This window comes from Myodes glareolus, chromosome 14 (assembly GCF_982192425.1).
Source record: "Myodes glareolus chromosome 14, mMyoGla1.1, whole genome shotgun sequence".
NCBI classification, from domain to species: domain Eukaryota; kingdom Metazoa; phylum Chordata; class Mammalia; order Rodentia; family Cricetidae; genus Myodes; species Myodes glareolus.
This window is the reverse complement of record NC_142039.1, coordinates 77348154-77375975: the sequence shown is the minus strand read 5'-3', so window position 1 is coordinate 77375975 and position 27822 is coordinate 77348154. Positions and strand designations below refer to the sequence as shown.

Below are 27822 nucleotides of genomic sequence, written 5' to 3'. Positions count from 1 at the left end.
ATGGTTATGGGCCAAGGCCGGTTCAGGCACCCTCTCCTCTGTCCAGAGAACAATCTGGGGATCTCTCCTTGGACCTGGGATCCCATATATAATCAAGTCTCCTGTAAACCCTAAAATGACTCCCTTAGTTGAAATATATTCTTCCCTGATCCCATATTCATCCTTCCTCCTTCCCCCCCATCCCGGTCCACCGAGCTTTCCCCATTCCTCCCCTACTCCCTTCTCTCTAACCCTCTCCCCTTCCAACAACCCTCCCACACACCCCCCCCCCATGCACCCGAGGTTACCTGGGACTCTTGTCTATTTCCTACCTCCTGGCGGATAGCTAAATAATCTTCATCAGGTTCATCTTATTTAGCTTCTCTAGGATCATGTGATTTTTCCAAGGCAAAGGGGTAACTTTTAGTGGTCTCACTAAACATGCTGTGACTTAGATTATGCTAAAATTGTAGCGCACTACACCTGTCTGCACTCTGTGCAACGCCGTACAGTTCGTGAGCTGGGCAAGGGGCTGAAGATTGAAACACACAGACAGAGACAGAGACATAGGTCATCCTTGATGCCAGAATGCCCCCTTTAGTGTGTCCAGGGGCAGCTTATATAGGGATAGCCACACCCAGCCAAACGCACCAGAAACCATTCCCCTGCCATCAGGAACTCCTGAGGGTCTCGTGCTCAGAGCAGCTGTAGGCACTCAGATCAGGGGAAAACAAGTCGTTTACAAGAAATTCAGGATCTGGGGGTTCACAGCTCCCAACAAAATGACACCTCAAAAAAAGCACAAAGCCTCAGGGAGGTGCAAAAAAATAGCCAACCTCTTGATTCCCTAAAGCAGAACCTGATAATTTTGGGTCAGGTTCCTGTGGTGTCTCCCTGTAAGTTTTATAAGTTATTCTCTGTGTATGTGTGTTATGCTTTACGTATGTCTGTGCCATAAAGAAGGCATCCGATTCTCTGGACAGGGGTTACTAATGGTTGTGAGCTGCCATGTGGATGCTGTGGCTCAAACTCAGGTCCTCTGGAAGAGCAGCCAAAGCTCTTAACAGCTGAGCCATCTCCAGCCCTCTCCCTTCAGTTTAAAAACTTGGCGACTACTACTCACAATACTCATTTTGTAATTTATGCTTTATAACCTTGGTAGCACTTGCTTTATGAACTGGGTTTGTTCACTGGTGAGATGGCCATGTTGTCGTAAATATCTGTGTATTTATATGTTACTTATTACATGTATCCATTACTTCAAGTTTTTAAAGCACACTTGAAGTTGTGTCCTTGTGATTATGAGGCACTGATTTAGCTCTAAGTTTAAGGTTATTCACTTTTCCTCTGTGGAATATCTTCATGTAGTTCTAAATTCAATTTTTTTTAAAGGCCAGTAAAATGGCTCAGCGGTAAAAGCACCTGCCAAGCCTGACGACTCAGAACCCCGCATTAGTGGAAACCGACTCCCCCAAATTGTCGTAATGTTAAAAATTCAAGAATCAAAGATAACACAAGCGTCATCAGACACGAATTAAAATTTCCACTCGTGCGTCCTAAACACAACTTGAAACCGATTTGAACCCGAACCAAGCAGTGCATGTGCCTGACTTGGGATGGGGCGATCTCTAACCAAACAACACTTTCGGTTGTTGGGCCCGCGACTAGGAAGTCGCAGGCTGGACTCATTTTGGAGACCCCTTTCTCTCAAGACCTCCCAGGGCTCTCTCCCTTCCTAAGGATAAACTTGCACGGCGTGGTGGGGCAGGCATGGCGCGCGCCCGCCTACTTCCGCTCCGAGATCCGGCGCTTTTCACGTCACGCCGCGGGAGCGCGCTCGATCCCAGCGTGCACTGCGGCGGCGTGCGCGCACGCAGCCCCACCGCCGAGTGGCCGCGGGAAAATTCCAAACACGTCAAACGAAGAAAGCCGCCGTGAGGCCACGCCAAGTTTTCAAGCCGCAGAAGCCGGGCGGTGGCTGCTTTCCCTCAATCTGCTGAGGCAGCGCCGGGTGAGGACCACCCGTGGAGGCCGCCACTTCCCGCTGGAACACGGAAGGCTCGCGAGAACGTGCGCCGAGCCTCGACGTGGGTGAGCCGTGCTCCCGCGGGGCGCCGGGTCTGAGGCGGGAAGGTGAGAAGCCACGGTGGGCTGGCACGGGCGGCGGGAGGCGGGGCCGGGAAAGAGGCGGGACTAGAACCCGAGGAGAGGCGGGGCTTCACGGGAAGCGGGGTCGGGAAGGAGGCGGGGCCACAGCCCCGTGGGAGGTGGGGCCGACGGTGAGGGGCGTGGCTAAGGCAGATAGACTGCGATGGGCGTGGCCGTACTGAAACCTAACCCGGGCGGATCCAGGACGTTAGGAGAGCTGGAGAGGGGCGGAGTCGATAGTGGGGGGGCGGGGCCTAAGACCCATGCTCCTTGTGCGGCTGGCGAGGAGAGGAAAAGCTAGAGGTGTCCTGGTTATCTTTTCTTTCTCCCTTTTTCCACAAATCCTCTTTCTGGGGCTTCAGCACTGCCGCAGGTGACTTTGAAAGGACTGTAGGAAAGGTGAAGCTCATTATTCGGCATCCGTTAGAGCAGTCTGTCCCAGGACCCTATGGACGCCCTCCCACAGCTGCTTGAGTGACAGACCCAGGCCATTCAAAGCTCCAGAGGGTTTAGGGGCTCAGTGTGCTTTTCTTTCTTTTCTTTTCTTTTTCTTTCTTCTTCTTCTTTTTTTTTTTTTTTTGTACAGTTTTTAGGTGGTTGGGCTTGGAGAAAGTATTGGATGAGAATCTTTGGACAGACCAAGGAATGTTCCTGCAAGAACCTCTGTGTTCCTGAACCTTCGCTCTAATCTGAGATGGTTCTAAAGATCCTGTACCTCACTGAATAAGTTTAAGCGGATGTGATTGACATATGTCACCTGTTTGTAGATGGTCTTCATCTTTAGGATGGTACCAAATGTCAGACCTACACACTTAAGACCTTAAACTCATACACACTAAAAAACAACAAAAAAAAAGCCTAAACAAAACAAAAACCAAATCAAACAAGCAAACAAAAAACCCAAAGCAACAAGCATGCATTCTGGGATAGAACTCATGTTCTCACGTGTGTATGGCAAGCACATTACCAACTGAGCTGGCTCCCCAGCCTTGTTCTCAACAACAACACTTTGTTACTTTGTTTAGGTGGCCAAGGGTTTGTTGTCGCCCATGGGAAGCTGTGTGCATATTTTAAATGAATGGGGTTCTTAACTACTTCCATATTTCGGCAGATAGTTCCAGCAGCAATTACACAAATCTTGTATTTACAAAGCCAACTTCAGGGAGGCCAGTTTGGCCAGTAGGAGGTTGGATGGATGTCTAGGCCACAGAGAGGCCCCAGGGCATCTCACATGAGTGGGAGCAGTAGAGCCTCAGTTCAGGCTAGAATTCAGCCTGAAATGCTCCTTAAAAATCTTAGTGTAGTTTATGATATACATATTCTCAGTTCCTGTTTATGGTTTCTGACTAGCTAACTTCTTTAATATGAAAGAATTCTCATAGGAGACACAATGAAATTTTCAGTGATTTACTAAAAATCTCATATTGTTGGAAAAGAGAATACAGAGATTCAGATAACAATACAGTTCTTGAGTGTGGTGTTGGTATCCTGTTCTTCCCCGTGGTATCACTATGTAGCCAGAGGACTGTCTTGGAACTAACTGTAGATCAGGAGCTTCTTGAACTCACAGAGATCCGCCTGTCTATGCTTCCCAAGTGCCGGGATTAAAGACATGCATCACTACTCCTGGCTTGAGTGGGTTTTTTGTTGTTGTTTTTTTTTTTTTTGCTAAATATAAAACATAATTATTATTGCTCTTATTTAGACTTGGTTTGGAAAATCTGGGTATCTTTGTTAGGTGTTTCTTGACTTTCTTTGTGTACTGAAATAATTTCCCTGTTAGGAACTGTGCTACAGGAACGTATTAGATTTCTGTTGCTGTAACAGAATGCCTGAGATGTAACACTTGGGATTTCAGAGAGTTTGAGGCCACAAACTGAGTCTGAGGCCCCAAATGGTTTACAAAGTGAGTTCCAGGACAGCCAGGGTTGTTAAACAGAGAAACCCTGTCTTCAAAAACAAAAACAAACAACAAAAAAGAGTAGTTTATATAGCTCATAATTCTAGAGAATCAAGAACGCAAAGCATTTGCATAGTTCTAATGTGGGTCTCTAGGCTACATATATCACAGTGTGCTAAATGGTATTCTGTCGGAAACACAAGCAAGAGAAAAGGTAACACTGTATGGACACAAGATAGAATTAGGAGCTAGGGTCTCTCTCATGATTCTACAGTACTAAATATGTAAATTCCTCTCAGTAGGCTACAGTTATTTTTGTTTTTTCAAGACTGGATTTCTGTGTGTAGCCCTGGCCATTCTGGAACTTACTCTGTAGACCAGGCTGGCCTGAAACTCTGATTTGCCTGCCTCTGCCTCTTAATTGCTGGGATTAAAGGCACATGCCACCACTGTCCAGTTAGGCCCCAGCACTTAAATTGCCCTCTCCTTTTGGAATGCAATTCCTCCCTATCCCTTAGCTTGGAGAGTCTGTAATGGGCCTTGACCATGCCTTTCTGAGCCTTTTCTGTTGTTACGAAAAAGACTCGATATGCAAATCATCCTTTTCTTGAGACAGAGTCTTCGTATGTGTCCCAGGCTAACCTTATCCTCAACGGTCAGGCCTGTGTCTTGGTAGATCTAGGATGTCAGGCATGTACCACCACACCTGACTTTTGGAAGCTGCCGTTGAGGAAGGTATGTACACTGTTTCTAAGCTATAAAGTGATATTTGGAATTGCTCAGTGCTGACCACAACTCAGATTCAGAATTATTTGTATCACTTTAATGGTTTCAGACATGCAGATCTGTAGCCATTCCTGGCTCCACTGGTTTGTTTTCTTCTTTCCCTAGAGTAACCTTTTCCTGACATTTTCACATTCATTTATGTGAAATGTGTACTGTGTCTGACATCTTTCCCATAACATAATAATTTTGCGATTCACGCATGTAGTAGCATGTATCAGTAGTTTGGTCCTGTTTATTGCTGACTAGTACATTGTATGTGCCATATTTGGATTTTCAGATGATGGACATTTAGGTTGAGTTTGTTTTAGTTCTTAAGAATAATAGTTGTGTGGACCTTTTGCAGGGCTGTGTAGAAAATTTAACCATATGCTCATTTACATTCCCAGCAGCAGTGTGTGAGGGTCTTGCTTCTTCCGCATCCTCACCAACACCTGTTTCCGTGATACCCACCATAGCAGGTTCCTTACGTTTACATGTGCCTTATACATGTAAGCGCTTTCCTCAAAGCGCTGCTGTGATGGCTATTGTGATAGACAGACTTGCAAATCTCTGAGAGAATTGCAATCTCAACAGTTTTTTACTAGCTTATCATTTATTTAAAATTATTTTCCCAATGTTATCAGTAATTTCTAGTATATGGAATTTACCCTTTTGGTTACATTTATATTAAAGAGTAGTATTTTATTTTTTTGAACAAGGGTCATGTGTCCCAAACTGACTTCGTACTTTGTAGGGATGATGTCTTCAACTCTTTATTCTTCTGTCTCTGCCTCTTGAGTGCTGGGATTACAGATGTCTTCTCATGCTTTGAAGTTTTTTGTTTGTTTTGATGCTATTATAAACAGAATTGCTTTAAAATTGTCATCATTTAATGCTTGATACCAGCATATAAAAATATTGTTGCTTTTGTGTGTTGATCCTGTATCCTGAAATCCTGCTAATGTCATTTACTTTCAGCGGGCTTTTTTTAATATTTTGTGAGTTCATAGGATTTTCTATGTATGGCATCATGTACTCTGTGAATCTGGTGTTTTCCATCTGATACTTTCTGTTCTTTACCTTCAGTACAAGAGAGGTGAATGACCCCTAGAGCTCTTTTGAGGTTGAAGGTAGCTCTTATAGATGGGCTATTGTGGGTTCCTAGGACAGGTGTTGGAGATGAGACTTTTGCATCTGTTTGAGGCATTACCTGTTGATTGCCTTGATTGTCTTTTGATGAGTGCTGGATCCAGTGTAGAAACCGCTGACATGATGAGCCCCTGTGCATGTGCATCTGACTACAGTGGTATTCAGAGTGATTCAAGCATGTTCCCTGTTTTTGTTTTTTGTTTTTTTCTCTAAGTTTGTGAAGGAGCCCCAGCTGGTACACTCAAGCTTTGCCTTGTGAGAAGTGCTGCCTGCCAGTGCTGTCCTCACACGCCCCAGGAAGCAGGTTCTTGGCGTGCATCATATTTGTGCTTATAAATTTGGCACATCTCTCTTAGTAGCTATGGTAGTAAGAAGCCTTTCAGAATTGAAGTCGCCAGTTGCCGCAGGGTTAGTCTTACAACATTCCTCTTGAGAACCATATGGACTCTCCACACTGTTTTAGAGGGAAGGAACCATTTTGAAGATCCAAGCTAAGTTGTAATCTCAGTTGATCTCCAGGGTTAGATGTAGAGTGTCGTGGTGAGAGTGTCTAGGAAACCCAGCCTCTCGTCCGGGGCTATCGGTACTGATAATTTCATTCACAAATGCTGGAACTCATCATCTGGAGGCAGTTAGGAAGAGTAGGAGGCTGTGATATGGACTGAGTTGTGCCCCCACCTCCAGGTTCTTAGTATGAAGTTCTGCCAGTTTCCCCCACCCCAGACCTCTTGCTGTGTGACTGTATTTGGAAACAGCTTTTAGGGAGGTAATTACAGTTAATTACCCTGTGTTCTACCTTATAATCCCCTCCTATTTCAGTGGTTCCCGGCATATTTACAATCATAGAGTATTTAAATGGCTCTCCTCAAAGGTTTCAACAAAAACAGCCTTGAAAGGCTGAAAGCAGGGCTCTCACACCCTGCTGCATGTGCACGTTCCGAGTCTCCAGCAGTCTGGCTTCTGTGCTCTTCTCCTCCTGCTTGGGCACTGTGGCACAGAAGCAGGGAAGCTGCTTCAGTATGCCTGCGCTCTGACATGGCTTCCTCTCTTGACCCTTGATCTGGGTTCTATTCCCCAAGATCTACTCTGTCTCTGGGGAAGGGGCGGGTGCTGGTGGAGGAAGCTGCAGTGGGGGGTTGCTGCACAGGACATTGGTGAGCTGAGAAATCAGACTAGCAGGAGCTCGGTGAAAGTGACAAAATTTGGCTTTATTTGGAATAGGGTGTCCACCAGGTGACAGAAGGTGTGACATTGTGTAAAGGGTCTCTGTCTGTGTGACTGGGGACTATCCTGAGAACTAGCAAATGGCCCTTTAGGGTAGATGTTGCTCCCACCTGAAAGTGTCAGGAGTTGGCACTGAAAGGTCCAGGTTCCTTTGTCCCAGAACCAGTGAAGAGCAGTGTCGGGTTCCAACCATTCTTTTGGTCTATAGAACGTGGACTTTTCTACAGTAACACAGATGGGCTTGGCCAATGATCCCTTCTTCCCATTCTGGAAGCAGTTCACAAAGCTACCTTAAAGGAAATGTTTACAAATCAATGAATAGAAGATAAAGACTCAGTGATGTGGAAGGAGATTTTTTTTCATGTATTTTATTTTATTTTTATGTGCACAGGCATTTTTGCCATAGGTGTCAGGTGCTCTGAAATTGGAGTTACAGACAGGTGTAATCTGCCGTATGGGTGCTGGGAATTTAACCCAGGTCCTCTGGAAGAGTAGTCAGTGCTCTTAAACCTTGAGCCATCTCTCCAGCCCCTGAGATTTTATTTTCTTTTTCTTTTTTTTTAAAAATATTTATTTATTTATTTATTTATTATTTATACAATATTCTGTCTGTGTGTATGTCTGCAGGCCAGAAGAGGGCACCAGACCTCATTACAGATGGTTGTGAGCCACCATGTGGTTGCTGGGAATTGAACTCAGGACCTTTGGAAGAGCAGGCAATGCTCTTAACCACTGAGCCATCTCTCCAGCCCCGAGATTTTATTTTCTTGTAAAGCACTTTTATTTTAATTAAATTGAAAAGTATAGAAACCATTAAAAATTACTATTCGAGATTATTTGTGTGTGTGTGTGTGTAGATGAGTGTGTGTGTGTGTGTAGATGAGTGTGTGTGTGTGTAGATGAGTGTGTGTGTGTGTAGATGAGTGTGTGTGTGTGTGTGTGTAGATGAGTGTGTGTGTGTGTGTGTGTGTGTAGATGAGTGCAGTGTCTGTTGTCAGAGGTGTGAGATCCCCTGGAGCTGGAGTGATGAGGAAGGAACTATGATCATCCAGAAGAGCAGCCAGTGCTCTTAACCTCTGAGCATCTCTCCAGCCCCAAAATATTTTTAATTTAAAACTACCTATAATGCTTATCACTGAGGTTGGACTCTTTCAAAGACACGTGTGTACACATGCTTTCACAGAAACATTATCATGCATTACACATATCTGTCTGGTAGCTTCCCTGCTGGGCATAAAAAATTACAATAAGCATCTTTTCAAGTGAACCAGGAATATTATGTGTCCTGGTTGCTCTCTTACTCTAAATGTGTGTGTGTGTGTTTTAATGTTACTGTGTGCCACTCTGGCCACTGTCCATAACTTTAGTCTCTCTCTCTCTCTCTCTCTCTCTCTCTCTCTCTCTCTCTCCTTCTCTCTCTCTTTCTCCTTCTTTTTTTCTCCCCCCCTTCTGTTCCCAATCTTCAAGTTGGTGGCATTGTAGTTGGTGCACACAGCTCCAGATGTGAGCTTTCCCTAGTTCAGCAAGACTCCCTTAGCATCATTTTTCCCCCCCTCCATCACAGTCCATTTGATTTTAACCTCAGTACTAGGTGGATTCTGTGTAGTCCTTGGCCTTCTGCCCTGCCCTGATGTTTTTGCCACTGACTCTCCAGCTTCTTTCCAGATGTGTCTTTTGGCACGGAGTGTAAATAATGGTAGTCCTTACCCCAAGTCAGCATGGAACTAGTGTTACAAGTACACCAGGGTGGGATAACCACACATCCCTGAGCTGGGACTTTGAAGTTGTCACTTTTCTTGTTAGCTGTGGTTTTAGGGATCAGCTCTGTTTCCCAGAGGCTCTCTCTCTATTTCTCTCTTTTGTTACCATCCCTTGTTAATTGTATATTGTATTCCTTTGGGAGTGCTGAGATTTTCCTGGTTAGTCCTTATCCTTTGATCATTCTTACTTCCTCCTCCCATTTATACTCCCCTAGACTCTTCCAGTCTCATAACCTTATCAGATCTTCCTTCCTCTGTGTCTTGTGATTGAGGATTTTAATGGATGGGGACTTAGAAGGGTGAAGGGAGGGGCACATAAATACGCAACTGTCCTATTATCTAGAACTAGGCTATAAGGAACCTGTTTCCTTTACCACCACAGAGAGTGGAATCTCCCTGGTCTCTGAAAGCAAAGCTTTCACATGCTCACCCTGGTGGCAGATGACTGAGTTTGTGACTGAGCAGAACCACCATCCCTGGAGAAAGTTCGAGGTAAAGGGCAGCCTGGCATGGACATGGGCAGGCTACCAGAAGAAGAGGGGCGTTGTGTTTATGTCCTGTTTGTGATTTTGATTTGAAGGAAGGTTAAGTAGGCAGTATTCTGGGCTCCGAAGTCGCTGTTTCTGAAGACAGTTAGGTTTGTGCAGTGTCTCTCCTTGGTTAGCTTTTTACTAAAAATGCTTGTGACTGTGGGAGTGTTTGTGTTAGCTGTTATCTCTCAGCAAGACATGGTGTTAATCCAACCAATTGGTAATAAGATCACTACCACAGTTTAAAGCCAAATTTGAAACAAGCTTTAGGTAAATAATGGCCAGGTAGAAGGGCTCTGGCCAGGTCTATACCCAGGTTCCCAGGAAATGGCCCAGAATCAAGCATGCAAGGGTTTAAGAGGGAAAACCCATAATTCATTGCATTTCCCATCAGGTCCAACCAGGGGCAAGCATACATCCTAATGTATTTCCTGCCTGTGACCCTCCTGCCCACCTGTGATCAAGCACATCCAGTCCAGACGGTCAAGTGAACTTGTTTAGGGGAGTGAAAAAAACAGTGTGGCTTTGTTATCTCCCGTAAATAATAGCCTCCAGCATTTCACTATCTGTCCTTGGCAAGGGGCTTGCAGATCAGAACCTTTTTGTTTGTTTCACGGATCTCTAAGGTATAGTAATTAAAACTTAAAATATAACTTTGGCTTTCACATTCTCCCCTTGAGTTGTATCCTGACTGTGATGGGTACCTGTTTATATTGGGATCTAATAACCATCAGCTTAATGGTACCCAAACAGGAATTATCATTTAGTTAAGGCATCAGTGATGCCAGAACCAACAGCAGTTAGCAGAAGCTGGAAGGTCAAAGGCCCTGTAATGGATTACAGAGTTAACTATTTAGAAGCAACCTGGGAATGTCAGTGGGGACCAGTTTTTTATTTCATCTCAGGTCACTTTTTTTTTTTTAAATTTTTCCCGAGTACAGCCAGATCATTTTTAATGATTTCTAAGTAGTTTATATAGAAACAACAATAACCTCTGTTTTACATAGAGCAGGTGGAGTGCCCTGTCATATTGTAGAACTGTTTCAGCGAATAAATCTTCCTGTTGATAGATCTGGGTTGACTGGTTTTATCAAGCACCTTTCCTGACATGCCAGTAGGCACTATAGTAGACCCCATGCCGGGGTCTTCTTTTGACCTAACATTAGAGTTGGAGGACAAGGGGCAACGTGCTCCCTTTTGTAACTACTTCCTGCTAAAGTAGGATGTTGTAGTCAGGGCCCAGGAAGGCTGGAATGCTAGTCTGAGGCAAGGAGAGAATTCAGGAAAAGGGGCCTTCATCAGAAGCATCTGGTTTGCTGACTCAGCTGAAGAAACAGGGAGCATTCATGTAGGCTGGAATGGTCCACATCAGCTTTCAACAAGTACAGGACTTGCAGTCCTTTGGAGCGTGTTATAGTCAGCAGCTGATGCTTGAATGTGTCTGTCAGCTAAGTCCAGAGAGCTAGATATGGAGTGGACAGAAATGACTAGCCCAGTGAAAAGGGCCTATAAGTCTATACTTAGAAGGCAACCAAAGGAAATTTAAAATCTTGAGCTTGTGACTGAGCAGTCAGTAGTAATGACTATCAGCTGATCAGAACCCTAATAATGTTAAACTCTGAACTTTGGAAATCCTACTGAAAAGGGAAAGAAATCTGAAATGTTACCCACACCTTAAATCTCTTGTTTATACCGTTACAACGTGCATTTACATCAAGTCACTTTCTGAGACCCTCAGAGCTTACTTAAGCTTTCCCATCCTCAGACCTTCATAAATCTTAGACCCTCCGAATTTACACAGACTCTCACATCCTCAGACCTTTATATTCTTTGGAACATTTTCTTAGACCCTTAAAACTTGCATAAACTTTAACACTTTTTCTTTCCATCTAATCATTTACCAGAGACACGGCAGTTATTACTGAGAGCAATCATTGCAAACCATGTTCCTTTAGTGGAAAATTACATCTGAAGCCTGTAAATAAGGCAAACTTGTCTACCTTTTCTTAACAGGATACCTAGTAGCTCTAGAAAAAGCAAAGCTTGATTTTTTTTTTTTTTTAAGTTCATGTGAAATGAGGTAACAAGGTGGCTGGAGCCTTGGGAAATAATGTGGTTGCCTGCTGCTGCCAAGCCGACAAAGCTATAGTAACCTAGCCATCAATACCATCAGAGATCTGAGAAGGATACGTTGTCGCAGGAGGTATAATCCAAACGCCTATGTATCAGTTACAATGACAGAGACTATTCCATTACCTAGATGGCCATCCCAGGTGTCTGTGGTCTCCATGGCATTGGGGACAGAGGTACCAGGACATCAGTCTTCAGCTGCCAGGTCCAGAAGGTGAGGAGCTTTTCTGTGGAGGCAGAACATGGGAGAGACCTTATTTTGTCTAGGCAGAGCGGGGGCCCATCAACTCTTCTGTGTCCTGCTTGTCCAAAGTTGGGCCAGCTCCTGGTGGTAGGTGCTGAAGTGGGGAAGTATTTCCCAGTGGTTAGTGTTACCATAATCCCTGCGAAGGCATTGTGCTGTCCAGTCATGAGTCTGTGTCATAGTTAGCTTTTTTCTATTAAACATTTTGAATGCCATATTCATCAGATCTCTGACAAGTTTTGAGGACCATTATCTATTAAATATATTTGAGCTAAACAAATCTAGGCTTAACCTTGAAAATATACCTAGCAGGACTACAAGTTTGATTATTATAGATGACTAACGACTAACCTATATTTGTTAATTATTGAGCTGCATCTCTGTATGTGTATCCATGTAGTCCACTGCTCGGCTGGATTTTTTTTTTTTTTTTAAATTTGGATTCCACACTGTCTGGCACTTACCATGTCTCCAGCTGTCTTTCTACCCAGGTGTGTTTCTGCTCGCTTCCTCTGTAAGCACCTGGTTTCTTAATCAGGATCCCAAGTAACATCCTTAACTTCACTCTGTTCTTTTCTGAAACTGTGTTCAACCTGAACATCAAATATTGCATGTTCTACCTCTTAGGTACAGCTCATGTTAATGTATGGTGGGATTATGGTCCTGTAAGCCCATTACAAGCTGAAACTATGATCATAAGTTGAAAATGTGTTTAAGGCCTACTTGTACAGCATAGTCTGACAGTATAGCCTGACACTGAGTATGAGTTTTCACCTCTGGTAGCATGGCTAGCTGGGGCATGTTTCTCTTCTTCTGTTCTCAGATTAGCAAGAAAGGATCATGTTTATATAGCTAACCTGAGAAAGATCAGCACTTGGAAGGCAAAAGCAGTACAGTCACGAGTTCAAGGTCAGCCTGTACTATACAGGAGACCTTGTATTAAAAAAAATAAAAATAAAAAAACAATCCCAAAAGATTGGTTTGGCTCTCTAGGGTCTTTTGTGGTTAAATATGAATTTTATGATTGTTTATTTTTTCTTGAAATAATATTATTTTTTCTGAAGTAACTATTTTTTTCCTGAAATAATTGTTTTTGTGAAAAATGAAATTTTGATAAGCATTTGTACTGAACTGCAGACTTCCTTGTGTAGCATGAACATTTTCATAGTGTTCTGGATGGCTTATTCTGTCTCTTCTGCAATATCCAGCTTCAATACTGTACCATATTCTTACCTTATAAGTTAAATTCATTTAAACTGTTATTTTTCAGCTCTTGGAAATAACATTTTGACAACCCTTTTGTGACTGGGTCTTACTCGTGGACAGAAATTCTGCTGTTTGGCAGTTAGCTTCATGCCCTACAGCTTACAGAGTCAGTTCTTAGTTCTCGAAGGCTTTTGGGAGCCATCTGCAAATAGAGGCGTTTTTACTTCTTCTAAATCATATACCTTTCGTATCTTTCTCTCCTCTAATTGTTGACTACAGGGCTCTTTGCTGTGTCCCTGATCTTAGAGGAAAGCTTTTATCTTTCTTGGTTGGGTGTGATGATTACTATGATCTTGTCAAACACAGCCTTCAGTGTGTCGGTGCTCAATTCTTCTATACCTTATCTGTTCAGTTTTCAAGATGTTGCTTTTCTGCATCCATCAGTATTATCACATGGTTTTTGTTTTTAATCCTAGATAAGATGAGCTTCATTCATAGATTTGATGATATTGAATCTCGGATGCATTTCTTCACCGTATATAATCCTTTTGATGCAGTACTGAATTCTGTTTGATAGTATCTTTTTTTAAGGTTTCTTTTTATTTTATGTGTATAAGTGTTTGTTTCGCTGTATGTCTGTGTACCATGTGCATGCAGTATCTGTGGAGGCCAAAAGAAGGTGTTGAATCCCTTGGAGCTGGAATTACAGTTGTAAGTCACCGTATGGGTGCTGGGAACAGAATCCAGATTCTCTGCAAGGGCAACCAATGCTTTTAACTTGTGAGCCATATCTCCCCACCCCCCGTTTGTACTTGAGGATTTTTGTATTTCTGAGTTCATCCTTAATATTGGCCTGTAATTTTCTTCAAATGTTCTTGTCTGTCTTTTGCATCAGACAGTTTTGGCCTTTGGAAATGAGTTTGGAATTGTTCTTTCCCCTTCGTGTTTTTGGAATACTGTTGGGAGGATTGGTGTGAACTCTTTAAATAATTGACATTTTCCAGTAAAGCCTTCTAGTACAAGGGAATCTTTTGCTTACTGAGTCAATCTCTTTACTTTTGTTGGTCTGCTTAGATTTTCTGGCAGTTTTGTTTTGCTTTTTCCCGATGCAGTCTTATAGATTGAGTTTCTAGGGGGTTTATTCATTTTCTGTGATTATGTAATTTGTTGGGTCATAACTTCTCACAGTAGGTTCTTACAGTCCTGTGTGTATCACTTATTTTAATTCCCTCTCATAATTCCATTTCAGGCTACCTCTCTTTTTCACATGAAAGGTAAAGTTTTTCAGTTTATCTTTTTAAGTTACTCTACACAGCAATGCATTCTTATGCACTTGTGTCCTTACCCTCTGTTCCTGTTCTCCTTCCACCCTGTCCTTTCCTCTTGGTCCTGTTCACACAGTCCTTTTTTCTGGTTTGACGTCACATAAATCCCACTACCATCTCTTGTCCTCGTCCCCCTCCCTTCAGCCCTTCTGTCCCTGTCATATGCATGTATGATTTTATTCTAGGTTCCTCATATGAGAGAAAACACACTATCTTTCTGAATCTTAACTTAATTTGCATGACATGACCTCCATCTCCATCCATTTTCCTGCAAATTTTTCATTCTCATTTACAGCTGAATGAAGTTCTTCTGTTGCTTTCTTACACTGCTCCTTTGTCCATTCATCTGTGATGGACAGCTGTGCTGTTGTGGGCAGTTACAGCTCTGTGGTGTGCACACCTCAGGTATGTGTCTTGGAAGGAAAGAATTTCAGGAGCCAGTGTGAAGCAGAGTTAGAGTTTATGAAAAGACATTTTTTGGGCTAGCAAGATGGTAGGTAAAGGTGCTTGCTGTACAAGCCTGATAACCTTAGTTGATCTCTGGTACCCACAGTGAAAGGAGGGAACCAACTTGCAAAAGTTGTCCTCTGACCTACACCCTCCCCCAGCACTAACGAGAGATATATTTGTGAGTGTTTTGGAGTCCTCCATCTTCAACTGACAAGAGGCAAGAGGCTTCAGCTAGACTCTGGTAGATGCTGTCGGCCCATCCACATGCCACGATTTTCCTTTTCTTTGTGACTTTGGTTGGTTCACAGGTATTTGAGGAGACAAAATATGTAGGTATGTAATTTACACCCATGAAGATTTAGCAAAGCAAGTAGTTACTGTACCAGCTAGAGCATAGCATTTTCCTTGTATGGCCTAAAAATGTCTAAAATACTATAATACAACAGCAGAGTTGTAATTATTAGCAAGTTATTCTTGCTGAAACAACCTGCTTTGCAGAGAGTAAGGGTGATTTCAGTTGAAAAGGAACTTTTGTGCTGTCCATTGCTTTGAATCATTTCTTTCCAAGTTCATTAGTGAGGTACACTGAAGATGCATTTCAGATGAGACCGAGGTTGGCATAGGCAATGCAGCAGCAGCCCACAGAACAAAGGAAACTCCTTGTATTTCAGGCTGCAGTGGGTGGGAGGTCTCTGAGCTTCAGAGGATCGGGGTATTTGAGTTTAGAAGATTGGTGAAGGCATTAGCTAGGATATAAGGCAGTAACTTAGGAGGCCAAGCCCACCGTCCCACTCTGCTTTGGTGCTGTTAAATGATAGGTTTTTTTTTTATTTGGCATGATAGGCTTTTATCAGCTTAAAAAAGGGCACTAGATATAAGATAAGGGAGACCCCCCCTACAGAAGTGGCCTCTTTGATCTAGGATTTCTTAATTTTAAATGCTAAACATTTTATTTTTGTGTTAGAAATCTTTATCCTAGTTCAGTTTGTTGAGAGGTGAGAACTTGAATCTGTGCTACTGAATAAGAAGGTTTTGAATCCTTTAAGAGAAATTATGAGGCTCCGGAGAGATGACTCAGTAGTTAAAAGCACTTGCTCTTGCAGAGGACTACGGATCGATTCTCAGTCCCCTGGGGGTCGTTCACAGCCATCCTTAACCCCAGTTCTAGCATGTCTGATGCCCGCTTCTTCTGATCTCCTTAGGTGCCAGGTACACGGGAGGTGCACAGACACACATGTTGTAAGAACATGCTTACACATAAAATAACAAAAAGCAATTATAGGTTGAACTTGGGAGAGTGGTGAGGGACAGAGATACAGCTCCATGCTATTACCTCTGATAGCATAAGGTGTTCCCTTAATGTTGTTGGGGAAGGCCTGACCTTGACTCAGGCCAAATTGGGATTTGTCCCTTCAGTGCAGAAAAGAATTGCTGGACTAGCCAGTATAAAGCAGAGTTGGGTTTTATTAAGGATTTTTTTTTTTAATAAAGACTGTGGCGTACTGCTTGACCAGCAAGCAAGAACGACCACGAGTTGAGGATTCTTCTCTGATCACACTTTATTGGAGCCACTTGGTTGAAGGGAGAAGGAGAGAGAGAGAGAGAGAGAGAGAGAGAGAGAGAGAGAGAGAGAGAGAGAGAGAGAGAGGGGAAAAGCCAAGCGGCAGTTGCTTTTCTAGGGTGGAGGGGCTTGGATACTGTCCTGATTGGTGAATACCATTCTGCTGAAGCCCGGGCCTTCAGGCTAGGGAACAAGGCTCAGTTATGCAAATGCAGGCCAAAAGGATTTGTTTACCTCCAAGCTGCAGGACCGCCAGTGCCATAATGGCTATGTCCTGACGGCTCCTTACAAAAGACTATAAGCAGGAAGGTTAGGAGAAAGGCACACAGAAAGATGCACTCAGGCATGGAGAGTAGTCATTAAATATCTTAGCGTTAACCATATATACTGGCCGTATGCACCAATCAGGCGGGCAGGCGCTCTACCAAGAGCACCCAGGGTCCTAAACCATGGAGTCATCTCTCCAGCCTCTGATAACAGTTATAAAGAATGAGGTGACACCATTCTTTAAGAAGATGTTTAGTATGTGCGTATGTACCACAGCATAGGAGTGAAGGTCAGAGGAACTGTGTTCTCTATTTTCTGTGTGAAGTGGTTAGGAAGTAGCTGTACTGATAAGCCAGCTGCAAGTGTCCAGTTCTGTACTGTGCCATCAAGCCTCCATTGGAGACCAACGTTGACAAAGATACCACTTACCAGCGTAGGGGCATGGGGATCAGAAGAGTTAGTAAAGGGCACCGAGATGTGAGTGAAAACAATAAAACTGAAGCATAGGGTAGCACTGGGAAAGAGTTCCAGTGAGTGCTGAAATTGCCCCCGTTTAACTTCCAATTGCTTAAAATACCCCCGACCCCAAAAGGTAGGAGTAAGATAAAAACTGCATTAACATGATACAAGGAAATGAATATACCAATTGAAGGTTGCAGACTACATTCTCAGGTAAACATTTTGTTGCTAGAACAAGACAAGTCACGCTCATACTCTAGACCAAAGCATTCTGTAGGCGCACCATTCCCTGGGTGGAATCCATTGTTATCTCCTTAAGCGAGTAGGAACTTAGTTGGTTGCTTAGACTTTTGTTTGGGGTAGAAACATATCTACTTCTCTATTCCTGAAAAAGGTCTGGGTGTTAGCCACACCTGTTGACAATAAGCTTGAGAGAGCAGAACTCTCTGACCTAAATCTAGGTGGGCCTTTGAGGTAGAAACAGATAATAATATTGAAGGAATAAAGTAAGTTACAACTGTCTGACCTTTGGTCAAGGTGGAAGTAGGCTCACATTTTTGGGCCTCCACACGCCTCTACACTGAGAAATGTGCATGGCATGGCTGAGATTCTGGTGTGTGTTTCCTTATCTGTGTGTGAGCAATGACGGCCTTCCCAGACTCCTCAGCTCTCTGTGTTTGGCTCTTATAGCATTGCCATATATTATTGTTTGATTTTTTTTGCATTTCTTTAGCTCATCAGATTATAAGTTTTCTAATTGACTGTACTTTTTTATGTGTGTGTTTGTGTGTACAGGTGAGTGTGCACATGTTTGTACATACATGTGGAGGCTAGAGGCCAATCTCAGATGTCATTCCCCGGCTGCATAAACCACACTGGACTGGGAATAGAAATAGTGTTGTGGTTACCATAGGAGATTTAGAAGTTAGTGAGAGCATAAAATGCCATAGCAGGTTTGGTTGAATATGCATGTATTTATGTATAGAGAATAAAATGGCAGTCATGATGTGTGTGTTATTTTATAACCTTTAGTTTAGACAAGCAGTTTTCCATTCCTCTAAACTGTATTCCTCTAAAATGGGACCAGTGGCCCATGTCCTTTTGCATAACTGTATTGTAAATCATTTACTCATTTACTAAGTGCAAGTATGTAATTAATCTTTCTTTATATCAGTAACTTTGTGCATCTCTGGTTATTTCCTTTTATTAAATTTCAAGAAATGGATTAATTGCTACAGAATGTAAACATTTTAGGACTTTTGGTATACTTTCCTAATTGCCCTCATAAAACTCGTATTGGGTGGATATATCCCCACAAACCTGTGTCAGTGACTATTTAGTTAACTTTCAAAGGATTTGCTTATTTTATATGTATGGTTGTTTTCCTGAGTGTATGAATGTGTGCCATGTGCATTCAAAACTCATATAGGTCAGAAGAAGGTGTTGGATCCCTGGAACTGAAGTTATAGGCAGTTGTGAGTCACCTTGTGGGTGCTGGTGTCTTGATTAGGGTTATTATTACTGTGATTAAGCACCATGACCAAAAGCAAGATAGAGAGGAAAGGGTTTATTTCACTCATAGTTCTATATGATAGTTTGTCGTCAAAAGTATTGAACAGGTGTAAATGGAGACTTCCAGGGTCCTGGGTCAAGCCCTACGTTGGGTGCCATTTGTAAGTGGAGACTGCTTGTTTGTTTCCTGGACGCCCAGACCCAAGTAATCACACAGAAACTATATTAATTACAACACTGCTTGGCCGATAGGTTAGACATATTTGTAGCTACCTCTTACATCTTAAGTTAACCCATTTCCATTAATCTGTGTATTGCCACAAGATTGTGGCCTACCGGTAAATTTTTGGCATCCTTCTCCTTCAGCAGCTCCATGGCGTCTCCCTGACTCCGCCTACTCTCTCTATATCTCTTCAGCCTGGCTATATTCTGCTCTGCCAGAGGCCAAAGCAGCTTTATTCATTAACCAATAAAAGCAACACATATGCAGAAGGACCTCCTGAAGAGGCCACGGAGGAGTGCTGCTTACTGACTTGCTACACAAGGCTTGTTCAGTCTGATTTTTTTATAGAGCCTAGGACTACCAGCCTGGAGGTGACCCCACCCACAATTGCCAGGGCCCTCCCTCATCAATCATTAATTAAGAAAATGTCCTACAAGCTTTGCAGCCTGATGTTAGGGAGGTATTTTCTCAATTAAAGCTCCTTCCTCTCTGATGACTCTAGCTTGTGTCAAGTTGACATAAAAACCACCCAGCATAACTGACCCCTTGTCAACTTGACATACAAACACATCACTTTTCAATTAGAACGTTTTCTTTTTCATCTGTCTTCAAGATAGAAAGTTAATATTAAAAAACATAAATAACTTTAGGTCCCATAGTCTTTTTAAATTCAAACCCATTTAAAAATCATTCTCTTTAAAATATACAGTCTCTTTAAAAATTCAAAGTCTGTTTTAAAAAGTTCAGTATCTCAATTATGGGCTCCTATAAAAATGAAAATGAAATACTTTCTAACTTCAAGAGAGAAGAATGAGGGCATAATCACAGTTGGAATGAAGTAACACAAAACTCCAACAGTAGAAAAACCTCAATGTCCAATGTCTGGGATTCACTCACAGTCTTATGCTTCCTAAGGGGCTTGGACCACCTCTCTGACCCCACCCTCTGCAGCACAAATAACTTGTCTTCCGGACTTTGGCAGACCCCACTCTCCAAGGTACAACCTTGGCCACCTCTGAAACACACTTTCTGTGTGCAACACTGAGGAAAACTTTCCAGAAGACTTGACTTGAGTGAGCCTGGTCTGTTTTCCATCACCAGGAGTTTCTCAGCCCCAGCTGACCAGTGTCAATTGCTGCAGCAAAGCAAAGGTTTCACTTCAGTGGTTCAGGTCTCTTGTTAACACAGCTGACCAGAATCACAGATTCGCAACTCAGAATAGCAAATGGCTCTGATAGAATTGTTGAGTGACTTTTAAATGTCGGTCTGGAACTTCACAAGTCAGGCCTTAGTTGTCTGCATTGCTCTCGATATTCTTATCTTTAAAGCTCCCACAGAACAGGTCACTAAACTTTGAACACTCACTGGATTTTCTAGCCTAAAGTACCTAAGTCCTTCAAAAAGCAATGTAGTCAGGTCTGTCATAGCAATATCCCATGATCCTGGTACTAATTTATCTTAGTTAGGGTTGCTGTTGTTATGATGAAACACCATAACCAAAAGCAAGTAGGGGAGAGGAGGGTTTATTTGGCAGCGTTGAGCTGACTCAGCTACATCCTCAGCCCCTGGGAGGACTTTTGTGCCCCGTGAACTATCAGTGGGGTCTAGCAGTCCTTCTGAGATGGCTGCCACTGTGGTGGGGAAGCAAGCAGCTAGATCTGTGGTGCCTGCAGAGGAGGAGTGAGAAGGGCACTGCTTATTCTCAGGCAGCTTTGGTGAGCAAGGGAGAGCAGCTGGTTGGAATGATGCGGAGTCCGCCCCTTGGTAGCCAGCTTCAGCTGCAGACTGACCCGTTCCTTGCAGTTCTTCCAGGAAGCTAGCAGAGGCCTGGGCCACATTAATTCTCAGGTAGCTGCCCCAGGTGGCTGCCTGGCAGACTACCCTACACAGCATCAGAGGGCTAGTTTAGGTGAAAAGGCGTTGCCTTTGGAAATGTCAGTTCGCGTGTCTCCTTCCCAACTAGACTGAATTCTGGCCCCGTCTACAGTTCTGTTGCTTGGTCTTGGTTACTGAGCACAGAGGCAAAAACTCTTCTTGCTGGAGATTTTGCATTTTTGTGTTTCTGTTCTGTATCTATTTCAAGAAGTGTTTGTATATATTTTTGTATATATTTTTAGCTTCCCTGCATCTTTTTTTTTTTTTTTAACTTTGATGCTTTCTCTCTGTTTGCTGTGGAGTAGAGATTCCATCAAAGAGGATTTCTTGTGCCATCTTAACGGGAAGTCATGAACTGAGAGTGTAAAGGAAACAAAGTTAGGCACGTGGTTTTTTACAGACTAGAGCATAACCACAAGAAACCTTTTCTGTGGAGTTCAGTGACCCTGGCGCAGTTCTGTAAACTGGGGTTTGCAGGCTGCCAGAGATAAGGGAGACTAAGTAGGTGGGGTCATTAGGATGCTCAAGTTGTCTGGAAAGATAGCACTTACTCCTTATCCTTTTGAAGACAATTTTTTTAAAAACTTAGGTTTTCAAACATCTGATTTGCTGTTCTAACCAGGTGCTGTCTTGAACTTTCAATGCCTGTAGTTGCTTGTGTTGGCACCAAGTGGCTCTGCTTGAAATGCTGCAGGAAAATGTTATCAAAGAACAGAGACCAAAGTGTTCACAGTGTCAGACCTCACCTAGAGGTTGCTATTTCATTGTCACTTAGAAGAGAAAGGTGTCTGGCTAGTCAGCCATTCCCACCATATGGCAGTGCCATATTGCCTTAGAGTCATGGTCAAGTTCACACACAGCTGTTGTCAGTTGGAATTCACTCACACGTTTGCTGTTTGGTGATGTGGGGTTCCCCTCTGTATGCTGTGAATGTTTTATTACCACTGGTTAATAAAGAAGCTGTTTTGGCCAATAGCTTAGTAGAGTAAAGCCAGGCGGAAAATCCAAACAGATATAGAGAGCAAGTAGGCAGAGTCAGGGAGATGCCAGGTAGCTGCTGAAGGAGAAAGATGCCTGCCACCAGTCAGAACTTTACCTCTGGGTCACAGCCTTGTGGTGATACACAGATTCATAGAAATAGGTTAATTTAAGATGTAAGAGTTAGCTAGACATATGCCTAAGCTATTGACCAAACATTATTGTAATGAATACAGTTTTTATGTTATTATTTGGGTCTGGGTGACAGGGAAACACACAAGCAGTCTCCGCCTACAGTCAGTGAGTTCCAGGACAATTTCTGCCTATTCAGTACTGAAATTACAAGCACAGGACACCGTGCCTAGTTTATTACATTTGTTCTGGAAGTTGAACTCAAGTCTTCATGCTTACAAGGCAAACACTGTGAGCCCCCCTTGTCATCCGAAGTCTTTTGAGTTCCTATTGTAAAGTAAGCTTCCTACAATATGTGGATGAGTTTTCTTGTTTTGTTGTTGTGAGAAACTTCTGTTTGAAGCAAAGATGGAGTGAAGCAGGAATTACCTCAGTCAAGCCATAGTGTGTGTATGTGTGTGTGTGTGTGTGTGTGTGTGTGTGTGTGTGTGCATGTGAGAGAGAGAGAGAGAGAAAGAGAGAGAGAGAGAGAAAGAGAGAGAGAGGGAGGGAGGGGGGAGGGAGGGAGGGGGGGGGAGGGAGGGAGGGGGGAGGGAGGGAGGGAGAGAGAGAGATAGGGTTTCTCTGTGTAGCCCTGTCTGCCCTGGAGTTAGCCCTGTAGATCATGCTGGCCTTGAACTTAGATATCTGCCTGCAAATGCTTCTGCTTCCTTAGTGCTGGGATTAAAAGTGTGCTCCACCAAACCTGGCCAGTTTTTAATTTTTTAATTACGTTATGGCTATGGCTAATCTTGGTTGTCAGTATGTCTGGGAAAAAGGAATCTTCATTTGGTTGGCCTCTGGGCATGTCTGTGGTACATTTTCTTAATTAATGATTGATGTGGGAGGAACCAGCCCACTTTTGGGCCACACCCCTAAGCAGGTGGTTCTGGGTTTTATAAGAGAACAAGCTGAATGAGCCATGAACAGCAAACAGCATTCTCCTGTGGTTTCTGCTTAGAACTCCTGCCTTGAGGTCCTGCCTTGCTTTCCTTCGACCATGGCTATAACCTGTAAATCGACTAAAAGTTGCTTTTGCTCAGTGTTTTATCACAGCAGTCAAGAAGCAAACTGAGACACATTACTAATGTGTTCCTCTGCACACTTTTCTTCACTGTCAGAGAAGTGAAGACAGGAATGCAAAGAGAGTAGGTTGTGAGAGTTTGTGTTGGGGACTGAGGGTGAGAACGGCATGGTTTAGTGGAGGGCAGTCATGCAGTGCTGTCAGAGGGTCTCTGCTGTGGCCTCTCCAAGTGTATCAGGTCAGAGGAAAACCCATCCCCGAACCCGGGGACCTACTTGTGTGGAGAGCTCAGGAAGGCCCTAGTTACCTGCATGATCACATCCTTACAGATGGCTGACAACAGCCTCAGGAAGGCCCTAGTTACCTGCATGATCACATCCTTACAGATGGCTGACAACAGCCCGACTCTGTAGCTGGTTTGCAGTTGGCGCCTCCAATTCTGTAGACTTGGGCTCTGTTGAAAATTGAAGTTGTTTGGAAATTACCTGTTACCGTCAAGCCTGTTTTTCTGATTAGCCTGCATCAGAGGTGAAACTGTACTGACCCAGAAAAAGCCAGCTCCTTCTGCTGGTACTTTCCCTCAAATGTCGGTTTTTGGGGGAGGGAAATATAATTTCTTTTATTATTACTTTTTATGCATATATGTCTGTATGAGTGTGTTGGATTTCCTGGAATTGGAGTTACAGTCTGTTGTGAGCTGCCACATGGGTGCTAGGAATTGAATCTGGGTCCTCTGGAAGAGCAGCCAGTGCTCTTAACCACTGAGCTGTCTCTTTAGCCCCACTTCTTTTATAAGCACTTCCTGGGTAGATAGATATGCAGTTATGATGTTCAGATAATGCGGCAAACAAGCAGAGTAATCAGTCTTGCAGAAGTGAAGCAAAGAAACCTTATTTTCTGCATGGTAAGTATATTGGTCCACGACAGTTAGCTAATGAGGAGGAAGAGTATTGTGTATCAGGTGTAGTGGAATGCATGTCTTAATTTATATTGGTTGATGGGCTGTAGTGACAAGGTCATGTGATGCTACTGACGACAGATGAGGAACTGGCTCTTGTTTAGAGTCCACGAACTGTGCTTTGTAGCCTTCTGTCTGGCCTGTTCAGTGCTGGTTTCACAACAGGAGTGTTTGAGTGAGCGCCTCATTATTAATGGGAATGGGGAAAGTAGTGTTCTTTCTTTCTTTCTTTCTTTCTTTCTTTCTTTCTTTCTTCCTTTCTTCCTTTCTTCCTTTCTTCCTTTCTTCCTTTCTTCCTTTCTTCCTTTCTTCCTTTCTTCCTTTCTTCCTTTCTTCCTTTCTTCCTTTCTTCCTTCCAGAATACCACTCAGTTTATGGCCCTTCTCTGCTTATATAGACTTACCCATGACATTTCTGATTTGTAAATGTTTCAAACAAAAAAGGAAAGCAATTTTATGCTTTTTTGGCCCCCCAGACCAGTACCATATGCACCTGCTTTTGATACTGTGTGGTTTATAGTTAGCTTTGCTTTAAATATTGACAGTATGAGAGCAAGGCTACTATCAACATAAAACAAATTAAATTTTGTCTATCTTTTCTTGTAACTGCTGTGGTAGGCTTGTTAGTTTCTGCACGTTTGTTTAATATATTTACAAGTTCCTACTGTGTGCCCAGTGCCATGTATGCCCATGGTTTCCAAAACTATACTCAGAAAACCAGGTGCTTTGGAGAGAATTCAACTAAAATATGTTTGTATTGAATAGAAATCTTGTTGAGAACTGGTGAATAGAAATCTTGTTGAGAACTGGTTTATGCAGAAGGAGGGGTGCCATGGTTGCAGTGACCTTTGTGACTTTAGTTCTGCTGCCGAGGTATGGGCCAGTCTTCTCAAGGTGACTTCTATTATTCTGGGTATCATATAAAGACTACAGTGTCTAAAATGAAAAAAAAAACTTTCAAAATTGAAAATTTTCTTTAAAACCCTTTGTCTGAAGCTCAGTACCTATGGCTTAGTGTGTGACACATCTATTCCAACAGGAAGAAGGATGCAAGAGTGATGTGGGATTCTCCTCTTTATGCTGTGAATACCATTGGTTAATAAGGAAACTGTGTTGGGCCTGCGCAGGGAATAGAGGTAGGCAGGGAAAACTAAATTGAATGCTGGGAGAAAGGAGGCGGAGTCAGGGAGAAGCCATAGAGCTGCCACCAGAGACAGATGCCTAAGGATGCTGGATAAACAGCTATCAAATGTGACCCTGTTTGAGGAGCCCAGGCCCTGCCACTGCTTGAAGCTCTATCTGTGGCCACTCCAGATCTGTGCTTCTCTTGTGTGCAAGTATGGTAAAATATAGATAGCATATAATTTAATTAATTTCCGTGTAAATCTGATGGCGTTAATTACATTCACAGTGTTGTACTGCTGTCACATAATCCACCTTTCGGGCTTTCCAGTGATGCAGACTCCATACCCGTTCACACAGGCTCTTTTCACCAGTTCTTCAGTTGGTGTCTTAAGTGGGGTCGTGGGTATTTGACCTTCACTGTCTGACTGAGCTTGCTTAACTTAATGTTTTCAAAGTTTGTCTTGTATATCAGCATTCCATTTCTTCCTGTGGCTGGATAATATTCTTTTGTATATAAATAAAACATATTCTGTTTTTCTATTTCTTGATGACATTTGGGTTGTTTCCAATGTTGGCTATTGTGAGTGATGCTGCTGTGGACACTGCCATAAAGATGCTTCTTTAAGACCTCGCTTTTCCCCTTGAAAACACACGTAGTGGGGCTGCTGGATCAGGTCGTAATTTTGTGGCTCCTGTGTGAGGGCTTTCCCTGTGGTTCCACAATAGCAGTGTAATAAGCTCTCTGCAGCAGGTAACAAAGGTTCTTCGTCTGTGCTCTTACCAGCATTTGTTAGTCTTCTGAGTTTTCACAGCAGCCATCCTGGAATGGTGTTTGATCTTGATTTTGTTTTTACTATCCTCTGTGATCACATTGTGCTCACCATGGGTTGTAAACTTCTTGACAAATGTCTGGTCAGATGCTTGCCTATTTTTCTATTGTTGAGTTTTAGACATTATTTATATACTCTTTTACCAAATATGATTTACATGGGTATGTTTATTTTCTATGTTGGCCTTTTACTTAAGATTTTATTTTTTAAAAACTGTTTTTGAAAATCAGAGTCTTTAAGTACTTGCTCCTTTCTCCCTCCCTCCCTTCCTCCCTTTCTTCCTCCCTCTTTCCCTCCCTCCCCCTCTCCTCTCTCTCTCTTTCTCTGTTTTTCTCTCTGTGTGCATGCAAGCATCTGTGTGGTCATTCTAGACATTCCTAACTACAGTGGTTGGAAAGGCATGGTACTTAAGTGGTCATGATTAATTTGTAATAACCACCTTAGAATTTCTCCTGCTATTCAAGATGCTGCCCTGACTCCACCTAAAGACTAATGGTCAGGACTGGGTGACTTGAAATATCCCTTTACATCTGTGAGCAATTAGGGTGTCCAACAGAACTTGGAAAGAACTAAGTTCCTTGTATTTCAGTTGAGTGGGACTTTTGTAGCCTTTGCAAAGTTCAAAGGTTTCCATTGATAGAGTAGCCATCAGAGACATGAAAATGTCTCTCTCAGTGGTGAGTCTAATAGAGGACTTGGAAGGTCTCATGTCAAGTTGTAGAACAATGGAAAAGTCATTAGATAGGAGAGAGAAGTAGTGTCCTTTGAAAAAGAAAGAACATGATAAGAATGCAGGGCCCTATCTCTGCTTCTTTCTGGGTGTTTCTGTTCATAGAACTTTCCCTTCTGCATTGCAGTTTCTAAAGACTCTTACTTTCTCTGGATGAACAATGTGAACCGACTGCTTCTGCGTTGTAGTTTTGAGTCTATACAGAGGGTGAAGTCACCTTTGGTTTTGATTCCTTAGGGACTTGGTAATTGTGCTAAGGAGGAAATTGCTGAAGAACTGAAAACTTCTTGTAGCATCCATTGCCTAGTGTTTGCTGCAGCTGTGCTGTGGTGTGCAGGAAAATTGTGCATAAACCCTGAACTTTAGGGGACATATTAGGAGCACCCACCTCTTCAGCTTCTTACTGTGTAAATGTATGACACTGAGCAGTGTCTCTGCAGAAGCTGTCAATGAAGGGAGTGTGACACAGGCATTGGGCAGAGTCCTTAGGCACTCGGGGGTTGATGTTGACAGTGGAGCCACTGAGTCAACCAGAGAAAGTGCATGACTGTAAAGCTCAAAACCAGTCCTGTTTCATGGGACTCACTCTCTCTCTCTCTCTCTCTCTCTCTCTCTCTCTCTCTCTCTCTCCCTCCCTCTCTCCCTCCCTCTCTCTCCCTCGCTCTCCCTTCCTCTCCCCTCCCTCCCTCCCTCTCCCCTTCCTTCCTCCCTCCCCCTTCCTTCCTTCCTTATTTATTTATTTATTTATTTATTTGCACCACATGGGAACACAGAGACATCTGTGTGAGTGGAACTTGCCCCACCTGACTAGGGAGTTGAATAGATTTCCCTCATTTCCGAAGACAGGGTGGCAGCCGCAGAGCTGAGCTAAGGAGCCCGAGAGGATATGGATTGGTTCTTCTTCAGAGCCAGACTGAGAACTAAAAGAAAAAAGTAAGTACTGAGATTCTTCATCTGGTTCTGGTCATTTCAACATTTTCAGAAATGAAGTCTGGTGAAAAGAAGGAAAAATTTCTGAACAGCTCAACATTGCTTGTTCTGTTCATTGATACTTTACGTCTTGGTTAGTTAGCATGGACAGTCTGTGGGCTTTTTTGTTTCTTCTTACTGTTGGGACAATGTCCATGTAGTAAAAGTATGTTTAGGAGTTAAAAATTGGGAGGCAGTAAAATAGATTGAGACTTTGGCCTTTGCCTGTGTTGTGAGCACCGTTAACACACTGTCCCAAGAGTGCCCTTCCTCACCTGTGAGGGTAACAGGTTTTGTGCTGTTTATATGACCATGGCAGTTCAGTTTTACT

At 43.1% G+C, this 27822-nt stretch overlaps 1 protein-coding gene across 6 annotated transcripts in view; it reads left to right on the top strand.

The window, feature by feature from the left end:
- Positions 1-1947: 1947 nt before the first annotated feature.
- The window catches only part of Fancc (FA complementation group C), a 118821-nt gene continuing 92946 nt past the window's right edge, over positions 1948-27822 (top strand). Inside the window, exons 1-2 of one of the 6 annotated variants that reach the window (XM_087896654.1) lie at positions 2017-2112; positions 9308-9417. In XM_087896654.1, coding sequence (XP_087752780.1) covers positions 9367-9417 — 51 coding nt within the window. In that variant the 5' untranslated portion in view covers positions 2017-2112; positions 9308-9366. Of the gene's footprint in view, positions 2113-9307; positions 9418-27364; positions 27456-27822 lie in introns of those variants that run through there. The other 5 variants (XM_048447627.3, XM_048447622.3, XM_048447623.3 and 2 more) reach the window with 5 other exon arrangements.